At 40.7% G+C, this 26,334-nt stretch overlaps 1 protein-coding gene across 1 annotated transcript in view; it reads right to left on the bottom strand.

The window, feature by feature from the left end:
* Positions 1-26,334, bottom strand: part of PIGN (phosphatidylinositol glycan anchor biosynthesis class N) — a 198,091-nt gene that overhangs the window by 97,532 nt on the left and 74,225 nt on the right. Inside the window, exons 13-14 of the mRNA XM_075270921.1 lie at positions 21,785-21,863; positions 12,788-12,970 (exon numbers count right to left, since the gene is read on the bottom strand). Of these exons, the coding sequence (XP_075127022.1) occupies positions 12,788-12,970; positions 21,785-21,863 (262 nt within the window). The remainder of the gene's footprint in view (positions 1-12,787; positions 12,971-21,784; positions 21,864-26,334) is intronic.

Raw genomic sequence — 26,334 nt, 5'->3', positions numbered from 1 at the left:
AATGGAAATACAGCAATTTCAATCTATCAGCAATCTACAAATTGGTGGTCTGTAACCTGTGGATATGAAACTACAACTCCCTTAATGTAATACAGCCTATATACTGTATAAACTACAGACTGTTACCGGTAGCATTTGACCTGCAAACATAAAAGTTGACTAGATCAATAGCCAGGAAATTGTGATATTGGTAATTTGTGAATGTTATGTAATACCTCGAAACCAGACAACAAATTTGAGAGGATATTCTTTTAAATCACCTTTTAACATGAATATTGTATTCATTTTCTATTTTGTTCTAAAAGTCAGTATTAATATAAATAAAACCATTCCCCAAATAAACCTCATGTTGCATACAGGAAAATGGAGCCTGGACAGCAGACAATATAATTTATGACATAATTTGGTAACTTAAAAATAATTATGCCAATGCATTGAAATCTGAACATAACACATTGCAGCAAGTAAGTACTTGTTATCTGTAAACTTGCAGGACTAACCTTTTGAAGACTCAGGATAAATGAAGAATGAACATAATTTGCTTCTGGCTTGGCAATTCCCTGTTGTAAGTGGATGTAAATGATCCACAAACACTTGCCAGTCATGTTAATGTAGAACAGTTTTCATTAATTAAGATGTAGAAAACTTGCAACAAAGAAAAAAGTTCTACAACATGTAAACCTAATATGTCAGGGAGTAAGTGTGCATGTGTACATAACATTACATTGCTATCCCAGCAACTTATGAACTGATGCTTTATTATTGAAATATTTATTGTCTGGTCTTAGGTTCAATCTAGTAACACCCTCCTGCTTAGATAGCATTCAGAAGTTGGTAGTTTGTAGCATATTTTCAGCACATGGTACAACTATACAGGTGAATAACAATAGCATTCAATAGAAATAGCAGCCTTTTAGGGAATGCTGGGGATCCTTTGCAATGTGGAAAAATCAAAACTGTATTTTTCTCCAGTATCTGAACCAATGCTGACAGTATATAAGATTCTAATACAGAAAGGAAGTGTTTTATAGAATTGAGAAACACACACAGAGCAAAACAGTAATGGATGACTGTATGGCACGTTACTTTTAAAAGGTTTCTATTACCTCTCCCAAGCACATTCAACTGTCACCATCATGTTACAGAGGACATTACAGTAATAAACAACATACCTATGTTATGTAGGTCACTTTTATGGTCTTTATGAAAAAAAACTTTGCAGTCTTATGCAAATTAGGCAGTTGGTGCATTTGGAGCGGACCTTTAGCTCCTTTGAGCACCAATTTTGCAACTCATCACTACCATCTACTGCCTATATTACCCTGTGCAGGAACAATTGCTCCTCCCACAGCAATAAAATAACCCATCCTACTTTTCCAGTAACAGCAGTGCTTTTGGAGCTGAGCATCCGTCCCCAGTGCACCAACTGCCTCAGTTGTAGAAGGCTTCAAAGTAGTTTCTCTCCAAATCTACAAAAGTTACATACACAAAAAGAGATATGTTTAGCACTGTAATGTGCTCTGTAACACAGTAGTAGGACTTTAATATGCTTGGGGGAAGTGGTAGACTCCCTTTAAAATTCTTGTCATTATAAACTGGAAGTCTATGCCCCTCCAAACGTGTTTTCCAGGACTTATTAACACACTAGTGACAAATGTATAGATTTATACATCGGTCACTTATGGGCCTTATTCCACTGCAATTAACTTTCTGCAATAGAATAATATGGGATCTCCTACTCACTCAAATGCAGGCACTAAGATGTGTGGAGACCTGCTCCTAACGCCAGAGACTGGCAAAATATTGGGATCGTTGAACCCCTTAGATGCAACAGTCAATAGCAACCACAGAATCTTAGGGGTTTTGGACAGAGGGAGTTCCCTCTTGTAGACACCATCAGAATCAATGCCTTTACATGTCAGCCACAGGCATAATGAAGCCCCCAGGGCTACCTATGTATAATCTTGTTTGTCACAGATATTGCAATGCATTATAAATGTGATCAGAAACTGCAAGTTAAAGTCCCCTAAGGGCACAAAAACAATTGTATAGGCTGCTGGGAACTTCCTGAGCTGTCTGGAAGCTCATTAGCATATTAATAAAAACAGACTTATTCAGAGACCACAGAGGCAATCTACATAGGTAGCCTACTATACCTACCTACCTCTATTCCACACTTACCTACTATAGGTAAGTGTGGAATATACTTTCTAAAGCCTATGCAAGCATGTGTTTAAATAAAAATGACTTTTCCCAGTGATAGAGCCCCTTTAAGAGTCTCCTCTTTCCTCCACTCAGTAACAATGGCTACTGTTTGAGCTTGTTATCAGTATAAAAGACACCTGTCCACAACCTCAAGCAGTCACACTCCAAACTCCACTACAGTGAAGACCAAAGAGCTGTCGAAGGACACCAGAAACAAAATTGTAGCCCTGCACCAGGTTGGGAAGACTGAATCTGCAATAGGCAAGCAGCTTGGTGTGAATAAATCAACGGTGGGAGCAATAATTACTAAATGGAAGACATACAAGACCACTGATAATCTCCCTCGATCTGAGACTCCACGCAAGATCTCACCCCATGGGGTCATAATGATCACAAGAACGGTGAGCAAAAATCCCAGAACCACACGGGGGGACCTAGTGAATGACCTGCAGAGAGCTGGGACCAACATAACAAAGGCTACCATCAGTAACACACTACACCGCCAAGGACTCAGATCTTGCAGTACCAGATGTGTCCCCCTGCTTAAGCCAGTACATGTCCAGGCTCATCTGAAGTTTACTAGAGAGCATTTGGATGATCCAGAAGAGTATTGGGAGCATGTCATATGGTCAGATGAAACCAAACTAGAACTGTATGGTAGAAACACATCTCGTCGTGTTTGGAGGGGAAAGAATGCTGAGTTGCATCCAAAGAACACCATAACTACTGTGAAGCATGGGGGTGGCAACATAATGCTTTGGGGCTGTTTCTCTGCAAAGGGGCCAGGACGACTGATCCATATACATGAGAGAATGAATGGGGCCATGTTTTGTGAGATTTTGAGTGCAAACCACTTCCATCAGCAAAGGCACTGAGGATGACACGTGGCTGGGTCTTTCAGTATGACAATGATCCAAAGCACACCGCCAGGGCAATGAAGGCGTGGCTTCATAACAAGCATTTCAAGGTCCTGGAATGGTATAGCCAGTCTCTAGATCTCAACCCTATAGAAAACCTTTGGAGGGAGTTGAAAGTCCATGTTGTCCAGCGGCAGCCATAAAATCTCAATGCTCTAGAGGAGATCTGCATGAAGGAATGGGCCAACATACCAGCAACAGTGTGTGCCAACCTTGCTAAGACTTACAGAAAACGTTTGACCTCTGCCATTGCTAACAAAGAATATATAACAAAGTATTGAGATGAACTTTTGTTATTCAACAAATAATTTCCACCATAATTTGCAAATAAATTCTTTCCAAATCAGACAATGTGATTTTCTGGATTTGTTTTCTCATTTTGTCTCTCATAGTTGAGGTCTACCTATGATGTAAATTACAGGCCGACCTCATCTTTATAAGCGGGAGAACTTGCACAATTGGTGGCTGACTTTTTTCCCCCACTGTATTGACTATGGCATTGATCCTGATCTACTGCCTTCCCGTGTATGATCTCTGCCTGTCCATGCCTTGTAAACCTGAGCTGCCCACCCTGACCTTGTCTTTTTATGACCTTGCTTTTCAGCTGCCTGCTACTGACCTGGCTTCTACTTCACCATCCTTTGCCTGACCCCCTGGTACAGAGTCTGGTCCCTAGTCAGCTGCCACCTTCACCAGGACCACTCAGAGGTAGTGACCTGGAAGTCTACTTGTGATGAAGGCAGCAACTCAGTACAGGAGTTAAATGGTGAAATGCTGGAACTACCAACAGAAGGCCCTTGGGAGCAGCCCAGCGTCGTATCAGTTAGGTGGTACAGTGAGTCCATGATCCGCTGTAGGCAGTTCCTCTATTGGTCAGGAGGTCTAATGGGTAGAGCTTCTTCTCTCCAATGGCTGCCTACATCTTGACTTTCAGCTGGAGCTACTGCTACCCTTCTGTCATTGTTGCTGCCACTCCTCTTCTAGCACTTGTGGCTCTTTCTCCTTTGGATTTCTTTAGATTTTCTGGCCTCTTCTGACCACCTGCTCTGACTGTCAGTGGAATGCCTGTGCTGGCTCTGCGCATTTGATTTTCATTTAATTCTTAATATGGTAACAGAGGACTGGCCTCAAAGTCAATCCTCTATTCACATAATAATGAGCTCAGAGAGCCGCATCCCTCTTTGATCTGTCAGGGCTCGTTCACATCAGCGTTGTGAACTCCGTTCTGCAGGTTTCCGTTTCCTGCCTAAAACAGAGGCAGGAGACGGAAACCTGCAGGAGTCTTTCTCACCCATTCATTTGAACACAGACACAGAGTAGTACTCTGTGTCCAGATAAAAAAATCCGGTTCGCGGCGGAGAGCATAAAACGCTCACCACCGCTCACGGCCGGACCCGGTCTGAGCTTTCCGACTTCTGGCATGAAGAAGACGGAAAGCGAACGGACAGGTGAACGCTAGTGTGAACCTAGCGTCACTAGAGAAATCGTATATTTTCAATACCTCAACGTTGAGTGGTCAAAAATTCAAACTCCATTTTGAACTGCCTCTGGGCCACAATCACCATAGCAACTGCAGTCCAGTGGCCCAACAGAACAAAGGTGTCTTTAAAAGGGGTTGTGCAAGATTTTGAAAACATGGCTGCTTTCTTCTTCTCAGTAAGTGACATCACGTCCATTAGGCACTTGGCCATGTTGCAGCTCAGTGCCATTTATTTTAATGGAATGGAGATGTGGCATCACCATGTGACCAAAGGACATGTTCTCACTCCAAGAGAAGAAAAAAGCAGCCATGTTTTTGAAGTCCTGCACAACCCCTTTTAAGTCCCATACAATAAAAAGTTGTTTTAACAAAGTTTAAAAGTGGGTGTTACCCCTTGAAAGAATAAGACTGCCATAAATGAATGTCTGATAAGCTGGTATACGATTGATAAGTTAATCAGCTTGACCAATATGGCAGTCTCTGTATGGTATTATGGAATATGCTGGCACTAGAAAATAAATCAAACACTCAACAATGAAGCCAGGCACTGAATACCAACAAAGAAAAATCAATGTAAGTAATTGATAAAAGGCGTAAAAAATGTATCACTTTTCCTTATATAACGAATACATTTCTAAAAGATTTCTCCTGTGTGTTACTGCAAATATTTCCAAAAATATGTTTCAATGCACCTGCACCATAGCTGCCTACGAAGGCAAAGATCATTGTTGAAGAACAGCAGAGGTCTTCATTTACAAGGAAAAGTCAATAAGTTTTATTTTCATTTAGCAGCCAAATCAGGAACACAAACTTAATTTCTACTTTTCAAGGGCAGCATACTTTCTTATTTAATAAGAGAAAACGTGTAGGAGTAAACACTACATGTAGAAGCAGGGATAATTGCTGTTCTAGGAATTCAACAGGGTCCTTGCTGCTCCTTGACACTGAAGAACTAACAAGCAACATAATTATTATCAACAAGGAATCCTAATATATTTTAACTAAAATATAAGTAACAATTGCAATAAACAAACATTAAATATTTAAACTGTTCAAATTTGAATAAATACAAAAGAAACCAAATGACCAAATTAATAAGTATTATAGATATATAAGAATCCAATCCATGAACATAATCAGTGTCCAAGATGATGGAGGAAGTTCTATTCAATTTTCCCTAGTTACACACCCCACAAAATCCTAAGTCAACCTGTGCAAATCTTGCTTCAAGACTATGGAGAGCAGTGCTTGCACATGCTCACCAGAAGGCAACAGCCAATTGTCAATTAGTTAGACTGCAATAAAGAATGTTTAGAGGAGTGCATTTAAACTTAAATGGATTCTACCATTAAAAACATTTTTTTCTCCCTAACATGATGGAATAGCCTTAAGAAAGGCTATTCATCTCCTACCTTTAGATGTCTTCTTCATCCCGCCGTTCAGTTAAAACTCCGTTTTCCGCCGGTATGCAAATGAGTTCTCTTGCAGCACTGGGGCGTCCCCAATGCTGCAAGAGAACTCTGCAGCGCAGCCTTCATCTTCTTCAGGAACGGGTCTTCTTCTGGTGGTGGCTTCAAACTTCTAGGCCTCGGGCAGCTGACTGGGCATGCCTGCCAGCCACAAGAAAATGGCCACTTACAATACTGTGTAAGCGGTCATTTTTCTTGTGGCCTCGGACATGCGAAGTCGGCTTTGCCCAAGCCCTAAAAGTTTGAAGCCAATCCCCAGAAGAAGACGCGTCAAGACCCCGTTCCTGAAGAAGATGGAGGCGTCACTGGAGAGTTCTCTTGCAGCATTGGGGACGCCTCCAGTGCTGTTTGAGCGCTGGGGCCCGCCCCCAGAGAACTCATTTGCATACCAGCGGAAAATGGGATTTTAATTGAACGTCGGGACGGAGATGACATCTAAAGGTAGGAGACGAATAGCCTTTCTTAAGGCTATTCCGTCATGTTAGGGAGAAAAAAAAAGTTATTAATGGTAGAATATATTTAAAGGGGTTTTCTATTAACAACATTTATCCTCTACTTGTAGGATAAATGTCTGATCACTGTGTCTCTTGTATAAATATAGTGGTATATGTGCGTATTTATGAGCGACCAATGCTTTGTTCACATCCATGAGACTGCCAGTCAGTTTCAGTGATTTTTCAATCCCACAAAAGTGAATGAAGCAAGGCACACATTCTACTGTGCCATTCACACAGAAACTTGGGGACACCTAATCGCATGATTGGTGGTCCCAGCAGTTGATGCTTCCCATACACAGCATACATTGAGAAGAGATTCTGTACACAGTGAAAACCTCTTACTCTAGTTCCCTCCTTTCCTCCCACCCCTCCCCATTGGCTTTTATGGGAAGCAAATACCCTGATCCCTCAGCAAGATGATAGATCTTCCCATTTCTTATGAAATTTAGCAGTGAATTCTGAGTGTGTTTAGAAAGAGGAAATAAGCCTGTAGAGAAATGGGTATTGATTTAAGATTATAATGCTTACAGTTAAAGAGGACCTTTCACCATATCCGGGCACAGGCAGTTCTATATACTGCCAGAAAGCTGACAGTGCGCTGAATTCAGTATATAGAACTGTCGGCTTTCCCGATCTGTGCCCGGTGTGAAGAGCTTACGGCCCGGTACCGTAGCTCTTCTATGGTCAGAAGGGCGTTTCTGACCATTAGCCAGAGACGTCCTTCTGCCTCGTGGCGCCAATCGCGCTGTGCTGTGGAGCCGGGAGGAACGCCCCCTCCCTCTGCTCACACAGCTTGTCCGTAGACTAGCATTATCAGGAGCGGGAGGGGGCGTTCCTCCCGGCTCCACAGCACAGCGCGATTGGCGCCGCGAGGCAGAAGGACGTCTCTGGCTAATGGTCAGAAACGCCCTTCTGACTGTAAAGCGCTACGGTACCGGGACCGATAGCGCTTTACACCAGGCACGGATCGGGAAAGCCGACAGTGCGCTGAATTCAGCGCACTGTCAGCTTTCTGGCAGTATATAACACTGCCTGTGCCCAGATATGGTGAAAGGTCCTCTTTAAGGGAAGTGCAATTTTGGCACAAAGTTCAGAAGACATTTACATAATTTTTTTGCCTTCCTCTCGATCAACTTGGGTTTATAAGTACTTTTTAATTATAAAACAGTATAAACTTGATGGACCTAGGTCTTTTTTTTAATGTGATGTTTTTAATATTCACTTGTAATATTGAGTTACGCAAAGTTGGTTAAAACGACGTCACTGTTAATTCTTATATTCATTTTTACAAAGCAGATCTCTATATGTTGAGATTTCACTGCTCATAGTTAAAGAAAGTGCAATGTCAGCATAAATTTCAGAAACATAACTTTACTGCCTGAACTATATAATGATGGCATTGGTAATGGAAGAATGTACAGCTGACTTTTAAAAAGAACTAGATATCGATGTTTTAATCTACAATATACAGATTATTGGTATTAATGTGTCATGTTGATTCAGTGATACCTGAACCCTCAGTAGTTGTTCCTTCTGTACAAGACACATGTAGGTTAGAGTTTGAGGAACAGTGAAAGGTAAATAAAGGGACATTGAATGGGAGGCTGCTGCGCACCGGACAAGGTTAAGTACAAATCCACATAAATTTGGAGGAAAAGATTGTTGTGGCAGAAATCGTGCATCTCAATAAATAAAAATATCATCAAAAATGTATTTATTTCTTTATTTTAGTAATTTTAGTAATTCAATTGAAAAAGTGAAACACATATATTCTATTGAGTCATTACAAACAGAGAGAACTTCTTCAAGTGTTTATCTCTGTTAATGTTGATAGTTATGGCTTACAGCCAAGAAAGACTTAAAAGTCATTATCTCAGAAAATTAGAATATTATATAAGACCAACAATACAAAAAAATTATTTAACCCCTTCTATTTAACCGCCGTACTATTACGGCGCATGTCGGGTCTGTAACTATGGCGACCGCCCGGGAGCCGGGCGGCCGCCATAGCTGCCGGGTGTCTACTGCTTTAAGCAGTACACAACTGGCTCTAATGCCTCCGATCGGTCCCCGGACCGATCGGAGGCATTAACCCCTCCGGCGCCGCGGTCAAAGGCGCCGGAGGCGTCATTTTCCCGGCGGCGCATGGGCGCCGCCATTTTGCCCGGGATCGCCGGCTCCTGGAGCATGCTCCAGGGCCGACGTCGTGTTGCCTGTACAAGGCTCCCAGGCTTGTCTGCAAATTCTCTCTTTTGCAGGCTGGTCTAGGCAGCCTGCAAAAGAGAGGATGATTTTTTGCAATGCATTAGCATTGTAATGCATTGCATTAGTGATCAGACCCCCTGGGGTTCAACACCCCTAGGGGGTCTAATAAATGCAAAAAAAAATTTTTAAAAAAAGTAAAAAAAAAAATATATATATATATAAAAAGTATTAAAAGTTCAAATCACCCCCCTTTCCCTAGAACACATACAGTATAAAAGTAGTTAAAAACTGTGAAACATATACATGTTAGGTATCCCTGCGTCCGAAATCGCCTGCTCTACAAATCTATAAAAATATTTTTCCTGTTCGGTAAACGGCGTAGCGGAAAAAATAGTCAAAATTGCCAAACCGCCGTTTTTTCACTGTTTTGATTCTGATAAAAATTTTAATAAAAAATGATCAAAGCAATAACATTTCCCGAAAATGGTAGAACTAAAAAGTACACCCGGCCCCGCAAAAAAAAGACGCCCTATGCATCCCCGTACACTTACGTATAAAAAAGTTACGGCCGTCGGAATATGGCGACTTTTAGAAAAAAAATTTTTTAACACAGTTTTGGATTTTTTTTAAGGGGTCAAAATGTAAATAAAACCATATAAATTTGGTATCCCTGGAACCGTACCGAAACACAGAATATAGGGGATATGTCATTTTGGCTGCACAGTGAACGCCGTAAAACCAAAGCCCGTAAGAAAGTCGCAGAAATGCATTTTTTCTTCAAATCCACCCCATTCTGAATTTTTTTCCTGCTTCCCAGTACATTCTACAGAATAATTAATGGTGGCATCATGAAGAAAAATTTGTCCCACAAAAATTAAGACCTCATATGGCTCTGGGAGTGGAGAAATAAAAAAGTTATAGGGTTTAGAAGGAGGGGAGTCAAAAATGAAAAACGAAAATCAAAAAATGCCATCGGCGGGAAGGGGTTAAAGAGGACCTTTCACCACTTTTGGGCACAGGCAGTGTTATATACTGCTGGAAAACTGACAGTGCGCTGAATTCAGCGCAATGTCGGCTTTCCCGATCCGTGCCCGGTGTAAAGAGCTTACGGTGCCGGTACCGTAGTGCTCTATGGTCAGAAGGGCGTTTCTGACCATTAGCCAGGAACGTCCTTCTGCCTCGTGGCGCCAATCACGCTGTGCTGTGGAGCGGGGAGGAACTCCCCCCTCCCGCTCCTGATAATACCCGTCTATGGACGAGCTGTGTGAGCAGAGGGAGGGGGCATTCCTCCCTGCTCCACAGTACAGTGCGATAGGCGCCGCGAGGCAGAAGGACGTTCCTGGCTAATGGTCAGAAACGCCCTTCTGACCATAGAGCACTACGGTACCGGCACCGTAAGCTCTTTACACCGGGCACGGATCGGGAAAGCCGACAGTGCGCTGAATTCAGCGCAATGTCAGCTTTCCAGCAGTATATAACACTGCCTGTGCCCAAAAGTGGTGAAAGGTCCTCTTTAAACACAGAAATGTTGGCCAAATGAAGAGTACAAGTATGTCCAGTAAATGCCCTCAATACTTGGTCAGGCCTCCTTTTGCATGAATGACGGCATCAATGCGGCAATGTGGCATGGAGGCAGCTATATTTTATTTGTTTATTTTTTTGGGGGGGTTATTTTCCAAAGAATGTATGCCACATATATCGCCTCTACACAAGGTGCTAACATTCATGTTCATGCATCAGAGAAGTGGTTGTCAAAAGACTTTAAATAACAGCTACTCATCCATCTGCTGTTATCAGGACCTTAACAAATGAGATCCTAATGTCAGCACTGGATCAGAGGCTGTAATATACAGTGATAGATCCCACCCAACAGCAGGCACACTATGATCACCAGGGCAAGAAGGACATTAAATATATGGCAGTTCTGCAAAGTGCCGCATTGCAAAGTGTTGTAGATTTACATGGAGTGATCAAGAAAAAAAAAAGGATCTGCATGGCCATAGATTCACACACTATTTAGTTCCATTCAATGACATTAATCAGAAGAGATCACGTGAAGCGGTGTCTACATGTAAATCAACATGTTAGGGTGCCGTGCCGCTCCTTTAGACACGTATACACGTGTCTGAGTGCGGCGCTTCAAAACAGAGCCCATTGATTTCAATAGGTGCCGATATACGCGCGCTACCCATTGAAATCAATCAGAGGCTTTTTTTACCTATTGATTTCAATGGGTAGCGCGTGTTTATCGGCACCCATTGAAATCAACGGGCTCTGTTTTGAAATGCCGCGCTCAGACACGTGTACACGTGTCTAAAGGAGCGGCGCGCTACGCCGTGTGAAGGGACCCTTAATTCCATTTTTTACATTAAAGCAGATAAAATTTTGCTGTATTCACAGATTCCCACAGAAAACAAAGGGATACAGAATACATGGAGGTTATTTTTTTTCAGCATGTAAAATGCTACAAAATCTCTTTCTCATGTCAGATCCAGCGCCGCACCTCCCATGAGGCGACCTGAAGCGACCGCTTCAGGCGGCGCTATGCCAGAGCCCCAGGGAGGGCGGCATTTTTGCTAACCTAAGCCAGTCCAGGACAGGCTGTCCTGGACTGGCTTAGCACCGAGCGGTGGTTTGGGGAGGCCACTGGAGCAGCGCTGCTCCAGCAGCCTCCCCTCACGCTCAGGCAGAGAGCAGGCCCTTTCCGTGCCTGCGAACTGCACTAAGCCCCGCCCCCTTCGATTCGCCACGCCCCCTCCGCTCAGCCACGCCCCGCTCTGCCCCCTCCTCCCGGCAGGGGGGGGGGGGCTTTCTGTAGTTCACCTTGGGCAGCGAAAGGGGCAGGTTCACCCCTGGTCAGATCACATCCTTAAACTGCTTTGCATGACAGCCAATAACAACAGTGCTGTAAACTAAATTCTGTTAGGCTATGATATATAATCCAATGCAGCTTAACCCTGTGATTATCCTATCCTACTAATCCTACTAATATTGTTGTTCCTCAATCACGCAAAACCAGCTGAACGGATTTGCTTGCAATTTGCCACATACATAGATTGTAACCTGGATTAGAACATGGGCTACTTTTAACCCGCTAAATGACATGGCTTCATGCCTGCTATGTCCGAATTTAAGTTCCAACTACGCTTGAGGACATTTGATGATGTCCTCACAGGTCCTAGAGCCGTTCTGTAATAGGATCATGCTATTGTGTGGGCGGAGCTACATAGGTTTCACCCGGACAGTGTGCAAGCCACTACAAAATGGAGCCGAACAGCAAGTCAGGCGAGTACAAAACATGTAACCAGTGTGTGCACAAGAGGAGTATCTGGGGTCTACAGTTTGTGTGTGTAGGACGGGGGCATGTGGTGTTCCGGCTCTGCTGGTGGGGAGGGCACACTGTCTCAAATTTCACCAGCAGCCATTCAGCCGTGTCTAACACAGACGCTGCTAGGCCACTCACACAAGACAACTCCTGTCACACAAATTTGGGCTCTGCTGGGGGGGGGGGGGAAGGTGAACTGTTTCAAATTTCAGCAGCAGCCTTTCCGCCGTGTCTAACAGAAACGCTGCTAGGACACTCACACAAGACAACCTCTGTGATCCAAATTGCCAGATGCAGAGCTGAGGCAGCGCGGTAGCACAGTTTGCTCTGCTCTCCATAGGGATGTACATACAGCTGGGTCTGCTGGGCATATGCACAGATGTAGCAGAGCCGAGACACGGATGCAGGCGGATCATCGCCACCCGAATTTCGCTAAATATAAATGGCTCATCGCCAACAACAACCTGCAGACGAAGTCATGGGCAGAAGCTAGTTAATCTTGTAATCTATATTTAACTATTCTCAATTACAGTTTGAAAATCACATAAGTTTTTTAGCAGATGTTAAACACATTACTACTACATTACACAAGCAACTAATCCCATTCCACTGTAAATACTGTATGTACACAAAAACAGACATCACTGAAGAAGAAATATAAAAGCTACTTTTAAGGAAAGTAGACTCACCCTCCTGTAAGATGCAGAAGCCTGGATTATACTGGTGTTAGTCTTCACAATGATTAAAATGACATGCAAAATCCAGCCAGTAAAACCCATAACAACACTTGTGCCAAGAAAGAATCGATCATAAGTATGGTAGTAGGCAAGTCCTTCTAAAGCCAAGTCAATCAAAGTTCTGCAAAGATCCATCTATAAAAAAAAAAAAATAGAAAATTATCAGATTAAATTGTTTTCTAAATGTATTGCTTCTAAATAAGGATTTGTACAGAATGCATTGGAGCCTTCTGTCAGGAGTTATGCTACGGGAGACTTTTCAGACAGACATATACCTTAGACAAAGGCTCCAAGTTATACACTGTCAACTAATAAGCATTTGGACATATGTGGTAGAATAGAAAACAACATTTATTCATATTCAATAGTCATTAGAGCCTCCACGAGTGGCAATTACAGCCTCAACCCTCCAGGGCATGCTTTCCACAAGTCCTTGTATGACGGCTAGTGGTATTTTATTCCATTCAGCTTGGAGAAGACAGGTAAGTTATGTCACTGATTTTGGACGGCTGCAGTTTCGGGGGTCTGCCAACTCGGGGCACATTCCGACAATCACCGTTCACCTTCCACTTCGTAATCACGTAGGCCACTGTCAATTTTGGGTAATTCAGTTCGCTTCCTATATCCCTTAAGGATCAACCATTTCTGTGGTACCCCGACAATTACCCATTTCTCGAAATCGGACAACTCGGCACTTCGTGGCATCTTGCATGCAACTAATGCCAATGCTCTTTCCTACACGATATTTAACAGCGGAAGGAGTGACGTACATCACGACCATAGATATCTTCATTTGCAGACTTATTGGTAGACACTGTGGCACTACTATAAAACGACTACAGTACTTCTAAAACTTAGAATTCATAAACACGAGACATGGGAAACCATGGATAATGCTGCTCATATTTAATACAGATGATTGCTATAAGTCATATCCCTGACGAAGGAGACTGATTAGTCTCTGAAATGTATAAGACCCCACCAGAACACCATACTACTATTGTTTCGGCTTTGTTACTAGCCAAATACATGTAGACTGCCTCCTGCCGGGGCAGATTCACATAGTGTGTCAAATGAGCAGACTATTCTCTTTTGTGGGAGTGAATTACTCATCGTATATACATATTAGGGAAAGAGGACAGAGGATTGATTTCAATATGGAGTATTCGACTGAATCTCAGTAAGAGGAGAATCTTTTTGGTCTTAGTGGCCTTGCATCCAACAAATTGTCATTGGTGTGGTCAGTTTCTCCTAGTTGAATTAAAACTGCTGAGCACTGATGTAGTGGAATAGATGGTCATAAACCATATTTTGTGGATACATTTTTTATTTTTTATAAGGATTTATGGATTAATAGGCATATTCAATTGGTGTGGTAGCCATAGTTGAATCATTATGCATGGATCACGTGTATATCAATTATGTGAGTGGAATCATAGGAGTGCTACCGTAGTTTTTTGTAGATTTTGATTTTTGATTCTTTGACTTTTAATCTTATTGAACAATTTTTTTCCTGAGTAGTGGTGAACCCCATTTTAGTGCATTTGTTTGTACTTTTTTGTACACCACAATATTGGAGACTTCTCTTATTTTAATACTTTATTCTTCTGCTCGGTAGAGTATAGTAAAGTTAGAATATTGTATAACATTTAGTGGAATACATAGCCCATAGACTTCCATTTAAGAAAAAAAAACTCCAAAACAAAACACTTTTCAAATTGGATTCCTCTGCATATAATGGGAGCTATGAAAAATGGATAGCATAGATGAGCTACACTGTTCCTGTTGGTCCACAGGAATGGAAACAGATAAATATGTTGGACTGCGCCTGTAGCTCCAACTTCTACTATGACAAGAACACAGAGAACCATCGAACAACTGTTTCCATAACCCTGGTCTTGTGGTTGATATTTGACACAGGCCAGGATGGGAATAGCCCTTTAAAACGACTGGATTTTTGATTTTATGTACAGAAAGCTTGATCATAAAATAATGTAAAGTTGGGCAAATGTCTAATATAATTTTAAAAACTTCCCTGTTTCAATATCTGTATGATGACTGAGAATGGGGACATTCTTATTTCTGTTACATACTTGTTTATCATTATTAATTTTCTCTATTTATAACCTGTTCCATTACAAAAGGAACATTTATTACATCCAATGTTTTCTGATTGTTGATGAATGTACTCATGTTTTGTTACAAAAAAAATTAATAATCAAAACAATCTATACAGACCCCCAAGTATAATAATCGAAGGTCCAGGGGACGTGAGCAAACAAAAAAAACACTGTTAGTAACATCTCCTGGGCTCTGGCAGGGATTCCCTCATGTCTTTGGGCCTCTCAATGCACAATGACGCCAGCTTAACCCACATCTGTGATGTCCTTAAAGAAGGCTTCAGACCGAGCAGGGAGACGCACTGAAGCCCAGGAGAGGTGAGTAACAGTGTTTTTTTATGTTTGGCACCTCCCCTGAGCCTTCGATCATTATACTCTGGGGTCTGAAAAACCAGTACAAAGTGTAACACAAAAATTTCAGGTTCTGTTGAGCACAACATTTCTGCAATTTATGTAATGAACACCATAGGGGCCACTATGGGACATTATACTGTGTGAAGGTACCAATATGGAACATTATATTGTGTGAAGGGGCCGCTATGGAAGACACTGTGTAAAAGGGCCACTATGTGACATGCTTTGTGGAGGGACTGATATGGAACATTATACTGTGTCTCTTGAGATGCCAAAGTACACTCACTGGCCACTTTATTAGGTACACCTGTCCAACTGCTCGTTAACACTTAATTTCTAATCAGCCAATCACATGGCGGCAACTCAGTGCATTTAGGCATGTAGACATGGTCAAGACAATCTCCTGCAGTTCAAACCGAGCATCAGTATGGGGAAGAAAGGTGATTTGAGTGCCTTTGAAAGTGGCATGGTTGTTGGTGCCAGAAGGGCTGGTCTGAGTATTTCAGAAACTGCTGATCTACTGGGATTTTCACGCACAACCATCTTTAGGGTTTACAGAGAATGGTCCGAAAAAGAAAAAACATCCAGTGAGCAGCAGTTCTGTGGGCGAAAATGCGTTGTTGATGCCAGAGGTCAGAGGAGAATGGCCAGACTGGTTCGAGCTGATAGAAAGGCAACAGTGACTCAAATAGCCACCCGTTACAACCAAGGTAGCCAGAAGAGCATCTCTGAACCCACAGTACGTCGAACTTTGAGGCAGATGGGCTACAGCAGCAGAAGACCACACCGGGTGCCACTCCTTTCAGCTAAGAACAGGAAACTGAGGCTACAATTTGCACAAGCTCATCGAAATTGGACAATTGAAGATTGGAAAAACGTTGCCTGGTCTGATGAGTCTCGATTTCTGCTGCAACATTCGGATGGTAGGGTCAGAATTTGGCGTCAACAACATGAAAGCATGGATCCATCCTGCCTTGTATCAACGGTTCAGGCTGGTGGTGGTGGTGTCATGGTGTGGGGAATATTTTCTTGGCACTCTTTGGGCCCCTTGGTACCAATTGAGCATCGTTGCAACGCCAAAGCCTACCTGAGTATTGTTGCTGACCATGTCCATCCCTTTATGACCACAATGTACCCAACATCTGATGGCTACTTTCAGCAGGATAATGCGCCATGTCATAAAGCTGGAATAATCTCAGACTGGTTTCTTGAACATGACAATGAGTTCACTGTACTCCAATGGCCTCCACAGTCACCAGATCTCAATCCAATAGAGGATCTTTGGGATGTGGTGGAACGGGAGATTCGCATCATGGATGTGCAGCCGACAAATCTGCGGCAACTGTGTGATGCCATCATGTCAATATGGACCAAAATCTCTGAGGAATGCTTCCAGCACCTTGTTGAATCTATGCCACGAAGAATTGAGGCAGTTCTGAAGGCAAAAGGGGGTCCAACCCGTTACTAGCATGGTGTACCTAATAAAGTGGCCGGTGAGTGTATAATTAGCAGTAGCCCAGGGGAGGTGGGCAAGCATAAGAAACCAGTGTAAACTCACCTCTCCTGGGATCCGGCGTGACAACTTGCTGTCTTTCAGTCTTTGACTGGGCCGTAGTGGGTCATATGGTGTTGTGAATCATAGACGCAAGCGTAATTACACTGCATGACCCATGTGACCATTGAAGTCCAATTACAGGCCACAGACGGTCTTACATCAGCCCAAAGACATCTCCTCTGGGCCTTTGTTAATTATACTCTGGGGTCTGAAGAGACCAAACAAAAACCACCTGGCGAACCTCGTGAGAGTTCGCCCAACACATATTCATACTATAAAAGAGGTGTGACCAAAACCACCATTAACTGTAACCAAGGTAAAATGCTTGATTAACTGCGATTTTGATTTAGGCCATGATCACCCAGCCCTAATACATACATACATACATACATATGCACACACTTGCAGTGCAGGCAGCCTATTTGGCATAAGTCTATTTCAATCCAGCAGCTAAGCAAGTGTAGGGGATTGAGAATGTGCATTGTCTAGTGTGCAATGTCTTAAGGATGGGTTTTAATTCAGTGATTTTAAATTAAGTGCACCTAGCAGGTAAATGACTTCTTTCTGTGTTTGTTTTGCTGTATGCATCCCATTAGGAGTAATTCCATTACTACCAATGCAACTCTTGTGCAATGTATGCTTCCTGAAGCAGACATTTGAGGTGGCATATTGTGCAGTGTGTAAGAGAACTGCTCATCTGGAAACCAGATTCTGGATCTAAATTAGCAACTCTCACTCATTGACAAAACTTCTGGATCTCCAGATCTTTCAGTATATTTGATTTGCCTCCCCTCGGGTTTGCTCTGATAGGAATCCTCCTCCTTTTGAGGCTATAATGCAAGGTGGTTTCAGGTTAGAATTACACCCCTACTTGGATAATGGGTTGGCACCTTCTGAATAATTTGTACTTTGTTGCCTTTGACTCCTGCAAGACTTCGCTTTCATCCCTGTGTTTTGATACTCTTTATACTTTTTATTATGCTCAGTTTGAAAACAATAAATGAGCAACTCTCAACTCTGTGTTTAAGTGACAACACGGAGAGGAGTACCTCTCCAGTTGCTGCTCGCTGAGCAGAGACTCACTGGGGAAGATGGGGTTGGTGATGGGGTGGGGAAGCATAAAGGTTCAGGATGGACAGGCAGAGAACTGACTAGTTCTGACGTGGAACATTCTAATAAGTTTTCCAAGTTAGTGGATAAGGGAGAAGTGAGCTCAGGGGTAGCACATATAAAGAGGATTCTTCCTCTAGCAACAAGAGAAATGTCTGCTCCAGTAAAAATGGGAAACGGGAGCGTAGGAATGGTCAGACCGATGCTGGTAGTGAGAGACTCAATTATTAGGGGGTAGAGATTGTGGAGGACAGCAGCTTGTGCCTGTCTTCATCTTCCATTCCTTTCTTGGGTGTTGTCCAGAGCTCAACCCCCTAGAAGCTAATGATAATGATTGTGATGATACTAGTTAATGATACTAATCACACCTTCACTGCTTATGCACAGTATAACCATACATACAATGTATTTAAACATCACCTTTCCCTCCATTATACAGAAACCACTATACACATTATCTAGCTGTGTCTGTGTGTTTCTCTATGCCAGCTCATTTATCAATTGTTCTCATTTGGACTTCAATACAGCGATATTTAGAGTGGATTGTGCTTACCGAAATTGGTACCCAAAATGGGGCTGGAGGTCGATTACTACCCACCCGCACAAAAATGTTGGAAAGTGGTAGAAAAGTAGCTGCAAGATAAGAAGCTTTATTCTTGCGGTTTCCATTTTCCACTCATTCTTGTCTTTTGCAGCCTCTCTGGATGTTAGGTGAGTTGGAAGTAGAATTGGTCTTTTTACGAACCTTGTTTATATATTATCTGTATTTGAAAAATGACTGATGTAGAGACTGTGTGCTGCGTTTTTGGTATGCATCCCATTTGGTTTGTTTATGTACTGGATCATGTGGAAAGTTGTTAAAGAAAGGTTACATCCAGTTAAGCAATGGGCACCCGAGAGGTAACATTGTGTGTATCCTTAAATGTTCTAAAAGAGAAAAGTTAGACAAATCCTGGGGAATTTGACTGGGCAGTGTAGGGCTGATCCTAAGAATAGAGGAACTCCAGCCATAGAGAAAATGAAAGCAAAGGAGGGTGCTGATGCAAGTGTGCTCTACTGGGTGAGTGAAATCCCCCTGTAGGCAACAAAACAAAAATCCAGGTGATAGGATGTGACAAGATGGGTACCTGTAAAAGTGCAGTGAAAAAGTGTTTCAGCAAGTTAGTAAAAAACTGAAGTTTTTTTGTAGTCTGCCTCTTCTTGAACTCAGAAGCCATTGTTTCACCGCTAATTATGTGAATTAGCAGTAACTGACATATCTGTTTTGTAATGTCTTTTTATGTATATTGCACATTTAAAGTGGCTCTATCACTGGGAAAAGTCATTTTTAACTAATCACATCCTTGTATAGGCTTTAGAAATGCTATTCCACACCTACATTTAGTATGTAGATTGTCTCAGTGGTTTCTGAATAAGTCTGTTTTTATTCATATGCTAATGAGCTTCCAGCCAGCACAGGAAGTTCCCAGCAGCACTCGTCTCTGCTATTATCTCCTATGTGTATGTGCAAACAAGAAGCTGAGTCATCATCAGCAGCAGCAGCCTGTGCCATAGGAAGATATCAAAGGGGGTGCACGAAGCATCGTGCACCAGTCTAATTAGCATATAAATAAAAACAGGACTTATTCAGAAACCACTGAGGCAATTTACATACTAAAGGTAGGTGTGGAATAGCCTTTCTAAAGGCTATGCAAGGATAGGATTAGTTAAAAATGACTTTTCCCAATGATAGAGCCCCTTTAAAGGAATTTATGTGTGTGACTAAATGTATGCTATGATTTTCCAGAAAGTCAATGATAATCTCATGTATATGGTCTATAAATCCTGTATCTGTTTAGGGTTTGCGCAGCTATATAACTAATTGTGTAGTATGGTGGATGGATTGGGAGATCAAGTGGCCACGATATGGATTGACTTTGACTCCATCTTTTTTGCTCTACCAATTCTTCATTCTGATTTAATTATTGAGAATATTTTGTGTATTTATTAATCTCATTAAATGGTTTGTAATTCTGAAATGTGTGTAGAAGTGCTAGAAGACTACATTTATTTGTAAGGGATGACTTGCATAAGCTGACACTTTAAAAGATACCTTAACTACAAATTAGAGTTTGTGAGAAGGGTCTACCTTTAGACATCTAAAGGTAGAAGAAGAATAGCCTTTTTTAAGGCTATTCCTACGTGTTAGTCACAAAAAAATTGTGTTTTAATGAGAGAATCCCTTTAAAATCAACGGTGCTTAGTTTCTTTTGGTATTCTTGCCTTGTGGAGATTACTAGACAAGAGAGGATTGTCATTGACTTTGAATATGTCTGAACGCTCATAGCATATGATTAAATGTTGTAATGTGTTGAATCCAGTCACTTTGGTGGAAATGAATTCACAAAAAGGAGAAAAAGGAAGGACAGTCAAACAACCAATTCACAGATGTATTTTCTGATGATGATAAGCGACAACATGATTGTATACAACTGATGCTAAAAGAGACTGTAATGTTTGGTCATGTAAATTAATCTATTACTAATTCTGATTCTGAGTTCTTTGTAGATGCCTCTCAATTTGGGAAGGATGGCAAATTCTACAGAAGATATGCTTTGGTCACTGAGCAAAAGGTTAAAAAAAAAAAAAAAAAAAAAAAAAAAGCAGAACCATTACTCCACACGTCTCATCTCAAGAAGTTAAACTGAAAGTAGTCACTAAAACAGTATAAAACGGCTGAAGGTAAGACCATATCTTTGGTATAGCACCCTCTTTTCCCTAGATTACATATGTAGAAGTTATTAAACAGGCAGATCACATTAACGAGATACTCCCGCAAGGTTAACTCGCATTACATTTGCATTAAAAGGTGATCCCTACATGTATTTACATGTGGCTCCTATTTCAATTTGACACCAATACAATACCCTGTGTTTGGGTGCTATATTCAAGTGGACAGATCATTGTGGCAGGATGTGGCCCCGCTATGATTTATCACTTAACTGTGACACAACTATGATTTGGCTATTTGGAAATAGCAACAAATACACAAGTCAATACAATAACAATACAATAGCAACATATACACAAGTCAATACAGTTTACAGCCAAAGCCCACAATAGATTCCAATGGACCAATCGCTGAATTGTGGATTTTAATAGTGGGCGTCAGCTATTTAGTGATTGGCCCATTTAAATTTAGATCCTAAACTGTGCATTTTTACACTAAATTCAAACAGCCATATAGCACAAGCACCGCTGCCTCGCTATTTAACTTTTTTTTTATGGGGATGGGGGTTTTTATGGGGATGTTGATGCGGAGTTGAAAGTTTTCCTCTAAGAAATTATAAGACATAAAGGCTAACTTGGCATTTTTTAGGTAATCTTCAAGATAATACAGCCAGATCTCTGTGGAAATATTTGTTTGAGGAGAAATAATAGGTACTAATCTAATCAACGATTTAGAAATTGCCAGCACATACATATATTCCATTGGTATTTTCTTTTTTTTTATATCATGCTATAAATTTTGTTAAGGTCATTGTATCATGTACTGTTCCTTAGTCAGCGTAAATATGTCCTTCACTAACATATTAAGACAGAATCAAATGGTTAATGAAGAACAGAAGAAAAATCACATGTCACTTTTCTTATGTGTTACAAATTGCTACTTCTAGTTCTGAATGCTCTGGTAATTTAGTGCTAAAGAGATTTGCATTAGGAGTTTTTGTATGATTGAAATGCCAATCTTTACAACAAAGGAAACACAAGGACACATAAAAGACATTACTCAAATAAGAAACTGTTGCTGCCTCTTGATTATATACTTACTGCTTCTTTGTAATTTCCTCCATGGATGTAAGATCTTGTTCTCCTAACAATGTCAAGTTGCTTAGACTCTGAAAGCAAACTGTAAATACAAACAGAAGTAAATAGTTACAGGTACTGATAAAGTGTGGTCAAACAGCATCAACAATGCACAGATCAACAATGGTATGTTGGCATTTTTTAATGATAAAGGGGTTGGCCACTTTCAGACCAATATTTAGAGACAAGATAGGTTTGTATAATGAAAAGTTGTACAATTTTCCAATATACTTTCTATATCAATTCCTCACAATTTTCTAGATCTCTGCTTGCTGTCATTCATTCTGTTACTTCTAGTGGATAAAAGTCTGACCATCGTCATGTGATTTACGGTCCATGGTCATGTGATGTACACACAGGTGCACAGCTTGTTATAGTCACAGCACAATAATGAAACATCTGCCTAGTAATCACTGTTCTCATGTAGGCTGATGTGGTCTTGTGCAGGTCTTCAGTAGTCTTTAGCTCAGGTGTGGGTCATAGGTTCATTGCTGGGCCATAAAAGGCTGCAGAGCCTGCACTTCAGGGTAGATCCTGGGAGCGAGAGGAAGTGCCTGGGTCTGTATTGTCTGGTAAGACTGTGCTGTGCATTTTGTTGATTAATGTGGCCGGTAGTAAGCTACACGTACAGATAGTACTTATTGTGTAGTTAGTGCTCAGATGAACTACTTTTCCAGATAGATAGATAGATAGATAGATAGATAGATAGATAGATAGATAGAGGTGTATGTGTGTGTGTGTGTGTGTGTGTGTGTGTGTGTGTGTGTGTCTATAAGCTGCATTCAGAAGGATATATACTGTGTGTGTATATATATATATATATATATATATATATATATATATATATATCAGTATGATCAAACAATTTTTAAGTAAACGAGAATAAGTTATCCATTTCGTTAAACATAAACATGCAATATATAACATTTAGTTTGAAACTGGAGTTGGAATCGGCACATTGCTAACAACCCAAAACGGACTCTGACACTGACTGTACATTTATAGCCCAGTATACTGTATGTATGTAAATCATTTAAAAATTAAATTAAAAATCCAATAAATATAATTTATTCTAGCAATGAACATATGTCTAAACAAAATGTAAAAAATACATTTACTACAAACACTGATTTAAAATGTCAAATCTTAAAGATTACATCTTAAACCTCATTTTCTTCTCCTCTTCAGCTGTTCTGTTCCAAATCGCAGGGTCCATCAAAATTGCATTTGAGTGCTAATGATTTTTATTTTTACGGTGTAGTTATCTTTCACACTTAACAGCTTCTATTAAGTATTCGCCAGTTTGTATGTTTTGAATAATTACACAAGCTGTTACTCTTTACTTTTAAGCAGGACAAATAAGCAATGCTCACTGAAACCAACCAAAATTGAATGTACTTTATTTTAAAAATGTTGCTGTTTTCCGTCTGAAAAACCTCTCTAATGTTCCTGTCATTAGAGGTCTCCCTACTGACTAATTTGCTGTTCACTCCTTGTTACTAGGGAAGTCCCATCCTTAGATAGCATTGAAAAAGCAAGATGAGTTTACAGTGAATGGAAGGAGGAGGGTCTGTTCTGTCTTCACCAAATAAATGCATAGGAGTGGGGCTGATTGTCCTTACAGTCTCCATACACATATTCAAACAGCTTTATCTTTGCAATCAACTGAACATTCTGTGCATCTCACTGTGTATGAAAAGTCTACTTATGTACTTGTATCTAATTCTGATTATGTTATTACAGATGGAATGTTAGTTACAAACAGAAAACAGTTTTTTTTTATTTTGATCATTGATTGCCCTTTTATTGTTTCAGGATTCTATTTAGCTTATTATACATAGCTTTAGCTTATATACATATTTGCAGTTCAGTGTTCCTGGATATTATGGACACTTGGGCTTTTCTCAACTATTTGGTTCATACATTACAGTTATTCTTGGCAGAATTACGTACTGTACATATTTAAAACATGCAGTAGCCATATTGAAGCCAAATTTAAAACATAAAGCAGCAGAAGACCAAAAGGCTTGTACCGTCATAGAACAAACTGTTCAGCAAGACCCAGTAGATATTTCAGTGTTTCCCAACCTGTTTAACCCCTTAGTGACCAGCCTATTTTGGACCTTAATGACCAAGCCAAATTTTGGAAATTTGCCCTGTGTCACTTTATCAGTGAATAATTCTGTAACAGTATAGCACATCCAAGCGATTCTGATATTGTTTTTTCGTGACATGTTGTACTTTACTGAGAAGGTAAAATTAGACTGATATAACTTGCGTAAATTTATTTAAAAACTCGCAAATGCTGAAAATTTTGAAAATTTTTCAATGTTTTCCATTTTTAGCTGTGATATCTCACATATACACAATAATACAGGGCAAAAAAGTTAGTAGTTATATACTTCCAAATGTTCCTTTTGTGTTTCAAGCATATTTGAAATAATTTTAGCATATTTGAGTAACTTAGACAATTTACAAGTTTATCAAGTTTATAAGCAAATTTTGGAAATTTTGAGTTTGTCATTTTTTCCTGTACCAAGCTCTGTTTGCAGACAGGAATTGGTGGAATAATGACAGAACCTCCCATTAAATGACCCAATTTGGAAAACTAGACCCCTTCAGGTATTCGTTGAGGGGTATAGTGAGTATTTTGATCAAATAAATATTGTTTTGCAAGAATTATTACAAATGATGAAAAAAATGACATTTTCATTTTCTTCAAATATATGTCATTTTAAAGCCAGTTTTTTTGCACACAACACATCAAAAAGAAGAAACACACCCCAAAATATATCACCCCACTTCTCCCGTGTTAAAATATGTTCATTTTGTGGCCTTAGTCCTATGTACACACATATAGTAGGGCCTAAGAGGTAAGGAGGGCCAATTGGATTTCAAAACACAAATTTTGCTTGCAGATATTTTAGGCCCATTGCACATTCAAACAAGATTTGAGTTACCAAAGCAATTGAAAACCCCCATAAATGACCCCATTTTATAAACTAGACCCCTTAGGGTATTCATTGAGGGGTATAGAGAGTACTTTGACCCCATAAGTTTTGAGAAAATTTGCGTCAAACAAAAAAAAAATCATATTTTTTACACAAGTGTCATTTTATAGGCAGTTTTTTTTGCACATAACACATGAAAATGAAGAAAAACACCCCAAAATAGATGACCCCATTTCTCCTGTGTTCAAAAATGTACACTTTGTGGCCTTAATCCTATGTACGGACGCACGGTAGGGCCCAAAAAGAAGGGAGCACCATATGGATTTCAAGACACAATTTTTGCTTCTAAATGTTTCAGGCCCATTGCTCATTTAAACAAGATTTGAGTTACCAAAATAATTGAAAACCCCCATAAATGACACCATTTTATAAACTAGACCCCTTGAGGTATTCATTGAGGGGTATAGTGAGTATTTTGACCCCATAGGTTTTAAAAGAATTTGCGTCAAACAAAAAATTCTCATATTTTTTACACAAAAGAGTCATTTTAAAGGCAGTTTTTTTGCACACAAGGCATGAAAATGAAGAAAAACACCCCAAAATAGATGGCCCCATTTCTCCCGTGTTCAAAAATGTACACTTTGTGGCCTTAATTCTATGTACGGACGCACGGCAGGGCCCAAAAAGAAGGGAGCACCAACTGGATTTCAAGACACAAATTTTGCTTGCAGATATTTCAGGCCCATTGCACATTCAAACAAGATTTGAGTTAGCAAAACAATTGAAAACCCCCATAAATGACCCCATTTTATAAACTAGACCCCTTAAGGTATTCATTGAGGGGTATAGTGAGCATTTTGACCCTATAGCCGTTTCACAGATTTTACTAACCTTAGGATGTGTAGGTTAAAAATTACTAAAATGTCCCTTTATCCCCAAAGTTTTCATTTTCACAAGGGGTTAAAAGAGAAAAAGCCCCCCACAGTTTGTTACACAATTTCTCCTGAATACGGCAATACCCCATATGTGGCCATAATCTGCTGTATGGGAACATGGTGGGGCTTAGAATGAGAAGAGCGCTATTTGGCTTTTGGAGGGCAGATGTTGCTGGAATAGTTTTCAGGTGCCATGTCGCATTAGCTGAGCCCCTAAAGTATCAATACAATGGAAAGTCCTCAGATGTGACCCCATTTTAAAAACTACACCCATCAAGGAATGTATCAAGGGGTATTATCATTTTGAGCCTAAAAATGCTTCCCAAAAATTAATGTACAGAATGAAAATTGAAATTTTTAAAGAAATCTGCCATCTCGGTGCCCAATACGTTGCACCCACTTTGTGTTGTCAGAGACCTGCACTCCTAAAACTATTAAGGGGCCATCCCGAGGGGCAAAAAATTATATATGTGGGTGTAAACTGCTGCTTGGGAACACAGCAGGGCTCAGAAGGGAAGGAGCACTGCGCTTTTTAGCTATTGGGGTACAGAGTTAGAGGGACTTTTGGGGCGCCATGTTGTTTTTGCAGAGCCCTGGAGGTGACAGTAAACTGGAATTCGCCAAGAAG

The sequence above is a fragment of the Leptodactylus fuscus genome, chromosome 4, assembly GCF_031893055.1.
Source record: "Leptodactylus fuscus isolate aLepFus1 chromosome 4, aLepFus1.hap2, whole genome shotgun sequence".
NCBI classification, from domain to species: Eukaryota; Metazoa; Chordata; class Amphibia; order Anura; family Leptodactylidae; genus Leptodactylus; species Leptodactylus fuscus.
Note: the sequence above shows the minus strand (reverse complement) of the source record. Positions and strands in the feature narration are given on the sequence as shown.